This window comes from Eimeria maxima, genomic scaffold, assembly GCF_000499605.1.
Source record: "Eimeria maxima Weybridge genomic scaffold, Emw_scaff116, whole genome shotgun sequence".
Lineage (NCBI taxonomy): Eukaryota > Apicomplexa > Conoidasida > Eucoccidiorida > Eimeriidae > Eimeria > Eimeria maxima.
In genome coordinates this window covers 1-10,466 of record NW_013564177.1, presented here as the reverse complement: position 1 = coordinate 10,466, position 10,466 = coordinate 1, and the positions used below count along the sequence as shown (strand labels likewise).

At 50.9% G+C, this 10,466-nt stretch overlaps 3 protein-coding genes across 3 annotated transcripts; 1 reads left to right on the top strand and 2 right to left on the bottom strand.

Annotated features, from left to right (window-relative positions):
• Nucleotides 1-11: 11 nt before the first annotated feature.
• On the bottom strand, nucleotides 12-3,178 carry EMWEY_00014800 (hypothetical protein, conserved; the record flags this gene model as incomplete). The annotated part of the gene is made up of 10 exons (XM_013479465.1): nucleotides 12-133; nucleotides 307-401; nucleotides 521-591; nucleotides 775-825; nucleotides 1,053-1,376; nucleotides 1,536-1,810; nucleotides 1,915-2,133; nucleotides 2,277-2,346; nucleotides 2,707-2,958; nucleotides 3,059-3,178. 10 exons carry the CDS (start codon nucleotides 3,176-3,178, stop codon nucleotides 12-14), a joined length of 1,599 nt encoding a protein of 532 aa, XP_013334919.1.
• A 1,460-nt stretch (nucleotides 3,179-4,638) lies between these two features.
• On the top strand, nucleotides 4,639-8,583 carry EMWEY_00014790 (hypothetical protein, conserved; the record flags this gene model as incomplete). Its single annotated transcript, XM_013479464.1, has 8 exons — nucleotides 4,639-5,026; nucleotides 5,307-5,579; nucleotides 5,807-5,960; nucleotides 6,310-6,836; nucleotides 6,947-7,391; nucleotides 7,841-7,949; nucleotides 8,079-8,210; nucleotides 8,449-8,583. The coding sequence occupies 8 exons, from the start codon at nucleotides 4,639-4,641 to the stop codon at nucleotides 8,581-8,583; spliced, it is 2,163 nt and encodes a 720-aa protein (XP_013334918.1).
• A 546-nt stretch (nucleotides 8,584-9,129) lies between these two features.
• On the bottom strand, nucleotides 9,130-10,151 carry EMWEY_00014780 (hypothetical protein; the record flags this gene model as incomplete). The annotated part of the gene is made up of 4 exons (XM_013479463.1): nucleotides 9,130-9,273; nucleotides 9,460-9,522; nucleotides 9,841-9,939; nucleotides 10,086-10,151. The coding sequence occupies 4 exons, from the start codon at nucleotides 10,149-10,151 to the stop codon at nucleotides 9,130-9,132; spliced, it is 372 nt and encodes a 123-aa protein (XP_013334917.1).
• Between the last annotated feature and the right edge of the window lie 315 nt (nucleotides 10,152-10,466).

Below are 10,466 nucleotides of genomic sequence, written 5' to 3'. Positions count from 1 at the left end.
ATCTCTGGGGGTCAAGGCATAGTGGTAGTCGCGTCGCTGGCAGCAACTGTTTGCAGCAGCATCCCACGGACTTTCGCTGGAGCTTCGGCACTAAGAATCATATGTAGCGTTGACTCGCCACTGGCGTCACTACCTGAAGCGCATGCGTCAAGCAGTATCAGCATCACTAGTACGTCGCATTACCTCTTGGGGACTGCAGCAAATTTGCATGTAGGCTAAAATGCTTGCGACGCACTGAACGGTATATAGAGTTGGCAACTCAGTGTTACTGGCTATCGAAACTCCTAAGTTCTGTGACAGACTCACCATGGGGCTGTCCTGTGTACGCTACTGCTGTCTCCGCAACCCCTACAACAGATATAGCTGCCCACGCTCCTGACCCTTGTGATTGTAGCCAGGTGCTAAGACGCCCGCAAACACACAATTAGCCCATAGCTTAGAGCTCCGCAGAGGTGCGCATGCACACGTGGTGTTCACTCTGGTTGTTGGCTGGACTTTGGTGGCACGCCCGCCGGCTTACCATAGGGACTCAGCAGCCGCTACTACAGCAGTAGAGTGAAGAAGCCCCCCGGACACACTAGCAACAGGAATCTGCACACAAGAATCCACAAAAGGGCAAAATGATTAAAAGTTCATTTAGCACGTAAAGTTTATCCTGTGCAGTCAACAGCAGAGGCGGAGTCAAAGGCACACAGCAAAACCCCTCTTTTGCAGTTGAAGAACGGCAAATGCTACTATGACTGCGCATGCATGGGATGGGCCTCAACGCCTTACCGATTGCGGGTCTTTCATGCGGTCGGCCTCCCGAAACCAATCACAGTCCTCCTGCAGTGCACAATGACGCGAATGCTTCTGCCTTACCCATCCGCCATTTTACATTTCACACTTTTGCCAACGTACATGGCCTCGTTGGGCACCCTGACCAACACTCTACGAAACTCCAAAAATAGTTATCATCCGACAGACCTCAATTGTTATGGGCACGCACTATGGGGAAGCATCCCGATTTCCTTCCAGCCAGCGGCCGAAATCCAGAATGTCTCATTGCTTACTTTGCTCACAGGAATGTCCAAACCAAGGCAACCGAGGTATTCGGTGATTCTGGAGAATAAGGCCTCTGCTGGTGGCTGCTTCCTGAATGGGGGAGGGGCGGCCATCTGCAACGCCTCCTCAGTGTGGCTTGCGTTTTCCGGTGCGGGCTGGGTATCCTTACTCCGCTGTTGCAATTTATTCTCCCGCCATTGCCTCTGCCTTTCATGCAATAGCTGAAGCGCTCCTAGATAATCTGGGCGGATAGGTGGACTCTGCCGCGTGTTGGCGGACTCGCCTAGCTCACTGCAACTATGACTCCGTGAAGCCATGTTGCTATCTGGGTTCTGAACACGCGCATGTGTGGGCATTCTTGCAGCACGGCTGCTCAAACCTTTGTGCTTGTCTTTTTGTCTCACCACCAGGGCTGCAACAGCCTCCCCAGTAGACGGTGGGCAGGTTCTTCGTGCTGCAGCAGCTGCAGCAGCAAATAGCTTGTCCCAGACCGGTAACACGAGGCGATAAGGAGTCTGGGAATCAGGAAGGTCTGGAGTCATCAGTATATGATCCGCATGGTGCGTTTGTGAAGAGCTCGCCGTGCTGACTGCCAGTGAGGCCTCCGCCGTCATGTCAAGTATACCCCCCCTATATTCCGACACACGGCACTGGAACTGCACGATATTGCAGGTAGCTGTGGGACTTCCACTAGCGCGCAGTAGAAGCTGCACTTCTTCTGCGAGCTCACGCCTTGCATCTACTCCCCCGCAATCTCCTTCAGGTGCTGCGGGAACACAGCCACTTCACGTAATCGGAGGCATTCCTGGTGACAGGCACGGCAAGCATGAAGGCCTAGGATGTTACGTGTACCGAATATCCAGGGCTTACGCGCTGTACTGGAGAGGAGGTCAACAGGTTCGAGTGATCGTAGACTTCGCTGAAGCTGCTCGAAGAGTCGAGAAGGCGGCCCTGCAATCGAGCTCCCCTGTTCTATTTGCACCCCTTGCATTTGCCGTTTTAGCCTATTCTGGGTAACCATCTTCTGGTGGCGCACGACTGCCGGATGCTGCACATCAATTTTAAGGTAGCGGGTTCCAGGGGGAAGGGCTGCGAAAGGAAGCAGGCCGCATGGGAAAGTAGAGACGCTAGATGTCGGTTCTCACCGAAATTTGCTCTCGCACGTATACTAGGAAATAAGTACAACAATACATGTCGATAAAGTAGATCCAAGGAAAAGAGAGGCTTCTCACATTTCCGCATAAAATGAGGCAATCGTATCCATGTGTCAAGTCCCAACACCTGCGCCGTGAAGCGATCCAACTGAACACACACAGGTGCGCATTAGCCGAGCATTCCATGATCAGGATATTTGCATAGTGTCCAAGATCTTGCGCCGCACTACGCCGTGAGGCACAAGCGCACGTCACGTCTGCCTGTGGCCCGCACCAGGATGAACGGGCTAGATGCTCTGCATTGCGCTAACGATGGCATCTAAGCAATAAGTAATTGTCTTAGCGCTTATTCGGCGTAATAAGGTTTGCTCTTGTGGGAAAAATTGCAATATTGCGTCATATTGGGAAACACTGCAAAGCCAGTATGGTAGGCCTTACTGCACAGGCTCTCCTGCTGCACAATCTTTGCCGAGTTTTGCTCTCCCCAAAATAGCGTGGGCATGCATACCTTCAGAATCATGACTCCGTCATTTTGCAGAGAAGCCGTATTCCTATCACCTCCAGTGTCTCCTATCACTGGGCAGGGCGCCCCCGGGTTTTCTATAGTTGCTGTTCCACAACATGGCGCTGAACCCCCAGGTCCCCGCCAGGTAAGAAGAGACCCATTCCAGCGCCTCAGCAGCAGCTGCTGCAGTGGGAGATGCAGGAATGCATCAAGAGAGACGTTTCTCAAGCAGAGGCAACAGCTCCCGTTAACCAGCTGTAAACCCCAAGCAAATCACAAGTTTGAAAATTAAAATACCAAGTGCACAACTGTCTTGTTGGCTAAACTAATCGGCTATGCAAAATCATAGTCTTACGCTAGACACTGCCAAATCAACAGCCGATTTGGAGCTTGCCGCTGAGGGGCCCGGTAGACCGTCCGAAGCAATGAGGAATACCTGCACAGAAGCAGCACACCAGTGGGCTGCCAGACACATCCTTATGCTGGCATGTGTAAGTGCTCATCTTGCTGCCTTTTAATACTCCATACCTGCGAATTAAAATGCAAGAGCTACCATCAGGAATACGCAAATGAAATTACAGCCAGAACTGCAACATAATTCTATAGCGTGGGCCCTTCGGTACAAACGCGGAAGCAACTACTTGTCAGGCATCTTTAGTAAATGAGGCTGTAACAGCATATGACACTGATGTGCGAGCATACTTGCTGATTAAAAGGATGGCGATTCAGGGTGTGGGCAAACTGGCGTATAATTGAGGGGCCCTCTCCAGCACGAAGAGAGAAGCGGGCCTGCGGCAGCTGGTAGGCATTTCGCGGGCCTGTGCCTTCCCTCTGAAAGAACATTTGCCAACAGATGGCTTGGTATCAGACTGAGGTTCACAGCCATGCAATATGTCCGGCTTAAACGGAAGGCGTGGGAGGCGACAAAAAACTGTCCCTAGAAAATGGGACGCTTGCTCGGTAGTGCCGTAGGAGTTTAAGCGGGCTCGAGAGAAACGGGACGCCGAGTTATTGCATGTTAGAAGGAATTCAAAGCTGTTTCGAGAGCTTCTTGCAATTCATAAGCAATGGCGGCTCCCAGTTGCTGTTCACTACAGATGGATCTGTAGGGCCCGATACTGCTCCGACACAGCATCGCTAGCAGATACTTCAGCAACGCTGTAGAGGCCAAAAGAAGGATATTCACAGCATTAAAAATAAGGATGAGAAGCAAGCGACGTTGTAGAAGGGAGGCTCAGAGAATTCACAGGGTGGCAGGCATCCACCGGGGCCCCCGAGAAAAACCAGGTGGGCCAGTACCCAGAAAAGGGACTCGACAACTCGCGCACTCTTGAATTCTATATAATCTAATGCTGGATGAGTATTTGAAGCAAAACCGTTGAAGGACAAGCAAATCCACTAATGGTCGTACTTTGAAAGGTCACCACAGCATATGTTGTGGCTGCCACGCAGGCTGGGAAACAAATTCGCGGGGTCTCTCAGTTCCCAGCATACTTAGGCCTACACCTTTTCATTTGTTATAAATTCTTCCTCCTTATTGTTAAGTGCTGGACGATGGACGCGGAAGTTCGGGTTTCCACCATTAAGTAGGAATTCCCGTGTTTACGAGTTTCCGCTCGCCAGCGCTCGTGAAAACAGGATCTTCTGCGGACCGCAAGGCTTCGCGAGTCCTTACAAATTCGTTAGACAGCAGCTACGCGTGTTTTTACTTGGCATATAGGAGTTCAGGATCAGTGCCGCGGTGGCGGGTGCCGACAGGTGTCGGCCCTCCACATTCAGGACACGCGCGTACTCATGTGAAACATGCTTACTTTTACTTTTGGCGCCTAGCTCATGGCTGGTGCCGAGCGTACTCAGCATGACTGTTTTCTGGTGTGGGCTTTTCACTAAGGCTCACCCTGTGCTAGAAAGAGGCCTGTCTGGTGTGACGGTAAGATGTTTCGGCTCCTCGATAAGGCACACTGCACGACGCACAAGGTGTGCAATTCCTTCTCGCAGTTCTACAAAGGAGGTCCCAGCCTGTGGCGCAGTAGGAGCTGCAACAGTCCTGGCGCCAAGGGAAGCGACAACGATGCTCGCATCAGGCAACTTCTTGGACGTCTCAGGGCACCTCACAGGCCCACGCAGCACAGCAAAGCGGTTTCGTCTCTAGTGGCGTTGCGCAAGGGTTGCTATGCTACTGGTGTTGCTCTCAGTGCTGCAGGACTTATTGGTTGGGGAATTCAGGTAATGATGCCTGAAAGGACCCGCACGTGGGCCGTGTTAAGATGCGCGAACGCTGCTGCTGTCCTTGCTGCACTGAGCATTGACTACAAGATGCTTGGTGAGCATTTGTGGCCACAGCAGAAGAGTAGACAATGCTGGATTTCTCCCTAGCTCCACTGTACTCAGCCGTGCGGCTATACAGAAAGCTATTTTGGCACTAAACGTTCAAACATGCTGGAAAATTTCGGTTATTGCTGAGGTTCTTCTGCATACGGCCCCTAGGATATGGCCCTTTCGCATCTCCAAAGCAATCAAGATATGCAGGTATGCTGTGACATATGCTTGAGCGCTATCCTCTTGCTGTGGCGCCGATGTGTGAATGCTTTTATTATGTTCAGCCTGGTGGGACATCAGTGGCTGCCACCGTCGGAGTGCACGGCGTCTCGTGCGGTTGGCTGAGAGGAACAGAGGGGTATACGTCAAACTCGGGCAGCATGCAAGTGCTATGGAGTATCTGTTGCCCGTGGAATATACCCAACAGCTGCAGAAGCTTCAATGCAACCTTCCCCCGTCTCCTATGACGCAAGTGGAGGCGGTACTCAAGCAAGAACTCAACATTGAGAGGTTGGATGAAGTATTTGAGATATTTGAGGAAACCCCCGTTGGCACCGGTAGGGCTACTTATCACTGTGGAGAAGGCTCCTTTTTTAATAGTGCTCACGAGTTCGGCAGTCTACTGTTTAGGCCGTTGCTGCCTTGACTTTTGGATTCGGTTAATTGACAGGCTTCGTCCCTTGCGCCTCGTGTCGCGCTGTCTACCGTGTTTGCTAAGGTACTTCTGACAGGACAAGCAAGCGTACGTTCGCACCCTTGATTTTGTGCTTTCTACGCATCGCAGCCTCGCTGGCGCAAGTACACTTCGCTGTGCTGGCAAATGGGCAACCAGTGGCTGTTAAAGTGCAGCATGCCGACGTGCGGGAGCTTGCCGAGACGGACACGAAAGTTGTTGAGCTGCTGACGGCAGTTGCTGCTAAAATATTCCCAGATGTCAGGTAATGGCCCCTCGACAGCAGCAGCAATAATGTTCTATAGCTGTTTACCTAGGAATGTACCTACGTTCAACTCCAAGCGGCCTTGCACACAACAAATTTGCTTGCACAGGACTTTATTCCCGCGCTTGCTGGTGAAATGTGGCACGACGCAGAAATTGCACAACGGAACAGTGCAATGAAGTTCAAGTTGTGGCTGTGGTTTAAACTCTGGTGTTTCTGTATAGAGCAGTTGCCGAATAGTGTAAAAACACTGCCGGGCCTTGCCTTCTGCTGGCTGTGCAGTTAAATCAGGCTAGCGGAATATCCCTCTGCAAAGCGCTGAACTGTCCGCCATCCTTTCTACATGCAGGCTGGACTGGCTTGTAGATCTCCTTCGACAAAACCTCCCTGCTGAATTGGACTTCAGAAAGGAGGCAGAAAATGCCAAAAGATGTCGTGATTTGCTGCAAGGCGGACGATCCACTTTTCATCTCGTTCTGCCGCAACGTTCATTGCTGCAATCGATCCTCTTCCGGCTCGCAGCAAAGGCAGCATCGTGGTTCAGGCTTTCTAATCCCCATATTGGAGATAACAATGGTTCGAAACTGCCGAACCGCATAGAAAGTGATTCAGGAAACGCTTTGCTTGTTACGAACGAACAGAAGCGCTATAGATCCCCAGTGCTACACACAGGGTCAACCGCCACTTCAACCTTCCGCATACAAGATGGTGGTTCCAACTCCCACCCACAGGATGATAGCTCTCACTGCCTCACTGACTACCAGGTGGAGCTGTACGTGCCTAGGGTTTACAACCACTTGACTACCGCCAGAGTCCTCGTCATGGAACGGTGTAAAGGAGTAGCAGTGGACGATTTGCGGGGAATACTTTCTCAAGGTAATCTGGAATTGTACGAGGGAATCGCGCCTTGGCTATTCGGAGCACTCGGTTTACCACATGGCAAATCATGTAGGGCACTAGTGACTTTTCTCTTTACTCCTCCGCAGGAATCCACCCCTTAGCGGTCTCTGAAGCACTTTCGGAACTGTACGCGAGGCTCATTTTTGACGTTGGTTTTGTGCATGCTGACCCGCACCCTGGAAACGTTATAGTACATCTAGACAAGAGCCCCAACCCAGACTACGATCTTCAACAGCCGACGAGTAGGTGCCACACAGCGGTCCTTTTGTCTTCTCTCAGCTGTGAGAAGGCCTTGAACACTCAGAGGCCGTCACGGGAATCCGTCCACACAAAGGGGCGGCTTCGTCTCAGCCTGCTGGATCACGGCCTATACTGTTCACTTACTGAGCAATTTAGATATACCTACGCCAGCATGTGGCTTGCAATGCAACGGGGAGACATAGCAGGTGTGACTGCCTGCGCGAAAGAGTTTGGCGTGGGGGAATTGGCTGGGTTGCTCGCCGTTATTCTCAGCCTGAGAAGCGAAGACAGGTACGGTGGGAACCAATATGTTGAAATTGTTTCTTTGAACCTTACTTCCATCCGGGCAATGTATTTTCTTGTTATGAACTCTGTTGTGTTTTCAGCATCAATTCGGGGTTGCAGCTGTCGCGAAAGACTCCCGAGTAAGAATTATATTAATGGCACCTCCCAACGTATTTGTAGAAAGCGATCGTATGCGTCACTTCCACTATCTACATTATTGGTTTTTGGGGTGGAATTGATGAAACCAGCTCCTCACGCCATTCATGAATTTTTCTATACACGAGCTACAATGTGTCGCACAGGAAATAGTACAATAAAAATAAGTAGCGTTCATTTTACTAAATGGGGCAGACGAGTGTTAACTTTATTAGCATGTGGCCCAATTTGTTTAGTTAAACCTAGAATTATTGCAAGTTACTATCGTCGTAATAACAACTGTTGCCGCGTGTGTGCAGAGAGGCAGCACTGCTACAAAGGTCATTCCCTGAATACTTCACCCGGATTACAAGCGTCCTGCAGGATATCCCTCAGGAACTAATCCTTCTTATCAAGACAAATGATTTGGTCAGTCCTCTCTTCCCTCGTCCTTCCTTTGTCTTCACCACAGCGAAGTGACCTCGTACCCTTGCCTTAAGAGCCATCTGGTCGCCGGATGCACATTGCTGAAGGCGCCGGTTGGTTGAGTTGTTGCAGCTGCGAGCCATACAAGGAAGGCTAGGCATTGATGAGGCGCTCGTTCTACTGCCGCTGCTACATCGTGCCCTAGCTATTGTTGGCAAGAAGGAATTGCAAGAGCTTGTTCAGCTCAAGGCACCTACCATTCAGGTACCCCAGATTTCAACGTACATGCATGAATTCAACTAATGCCTGCCTTTTTTCAGCTCAAGTAAAAAGTTCCAGAACAAGGGGGTTTTCATCATGCACCTATGAATGACATGAATCGCTCTTCTGCTAAGATACAGCTTTTGCGATTGTTCCCGTTTCCAGGCACATAAAAAACGCCTTTGCTGTAGAACTACAGCAGGGTACGAGGCTTTGGTTTTTCAAATTGGTGCTTGTTCAGGTTCTGAATGCTCGCTGGCGGCTGTGGGTCGCTACGACGCGTCTAACGTGGGCGCAGCAGCTGTTGAGGGTGCGGTCCATGAGCTGGGCCACTCCCCTAGAAAAGGCAATCGACCGTCTTTGTGGCACCTCATAACCGCCATTGTGACGGTGAGTTTTAGTTAACAGGCCATGCTGGTCATAGGCAACTCATGTAAAATCCTTTTTAAACTGTTGTTCCTCTGAGAGCAGCCAAGCTACAGAACTGGCTAACCAGGAGGCGGTTGCCGTCTGCTGAATCCGTTTGTTCAATTCGGTCTTGCCGAGAAGAGCTAGTGTGGCATGCAGCCGACGCATAAGAAGGCCTGATCAATGCCTGCCCGTCCTTCGTCGCCTGCGGTTGGTCGAGCCCGATTATACCTGTTTTGTGGTGGGATGCCTTTAATTGAGCGGAAGCGTGTATATAGCAATAACATAATTTGAACGTGATTTTCCATCCGCCCCTGGAATCCACCGTCAAGTAGAGTATCGCTGGCCCCCAGCTACAGCTAGGAAGCGAGCACCACTGCTACTCTTGCTCTTGCGTCTCTCACTGAGACCTTGTGTTTGCCACTCCGACACACAATATGCAGCTGGTTCCTGTTATGAATTCGGAATTTAGATTCTACAATTTGGCTTTGAGGCCTATGATCCGGCCGACACTTTAAGGTGCAGTCTCTGGTAGCTTTTCATGCGGCGCATATCCACGCTTGTCGCTCGACACTTGGGGCTTCATCAGGCTTCTTGAATATTGCCTGACCTCGGAGACAACGGTTAAGGGAAGACCCGTCCTCCGCGCGACAAGCTCCTGCAAATGCGAAACGCCACAGCAGCAACACAAGCTGAAGAAGCAAAGAGGGCATTAGAGACCACCCGCAGTGGCTGCAGCAGTAGTAGTAGCACCACTGCAACGCTAAGTGATGCATGCAACAGCAGGAGATCTCCCAACAGCAAAAGGAAAGACAGCCCGCAAGCAGTAGCAGCAGCAATTCACCTCCAGTTTTCTGCTGTCGGAGCACTCTGGGACCTTCATCACCACCAGCAGGGCTTCGGCAGCCTGACAGACAAACCCATGAACACTACAAGGTCTGAAGAAAGGTGCAGACTCCCAAAAAACAGTAACGGTTTAAATTTTAGGGCTGAGTTAAGTGGTATGGTTTACTTCCACAACGCAGCGAGGACACGTGCATGAGAAGCCGTAGCGCTGCAAAGCACAAAACCGAAAGCGTGAACAATAAGAAGAACGCCACACCCTCAACCCTGAATCCCAGTTTGTGCACTCTGAGGTGCTGGTTGTTTGTCTCAACCTGTTTGAGAAAGTTGCTTAAGTAGGTAAGGCCCAAAGCCCTTAGCTGCAAAATAGCCTCAACCATACTTTCTGCAGGGCCTCGCGCCGTTGGTGGAGAGGGAGAGACTCCTCTATGTAGGAGACAGTAACCTCCTCCCCCTTGTCAATGGGTCGCAACGCCCTAACCTGCAACAAACCTTAAACACGCAGGCCCTAGACATTATGTCTAAACAGTAAGGCCCGCACTGTACACCCCAAACTGTAAACCACAAGGTCTCAACACTGAACTGTAAACACTAGACCCGACACAATGATACCTTCAGGGAACGCACCTCTAGGGTGGCGCTGTGTAGCGGGAAGTCCGCCTCTGCATTGGGCCAGCAGCTATGGTTTGTCATTGATCCCAGGCGAAACAGACCCCATCCAATAAATGGTAACAGCGGGGCCTCCCAAGTAGTCCCAGCGATCCCTGACGTCTCTGTAGTATCTGGGCTCTCGTCCCCATCGTACCAGCGAGTTATCCCGTGCACCTCTTGCAGCAACTACCAGACACACAAACCTCAAAACATTGAAGAAGATACCCAAACTCCTTAACTGCATGCCGACACAAGCACAAATTCTAGGCCTGAACCCTAAACTGCAACAATGAGGTCTCAGACCTTCAGCCCCGGGTGAAGGCCTGAGACCTAATTGTATATATATATAATATATAT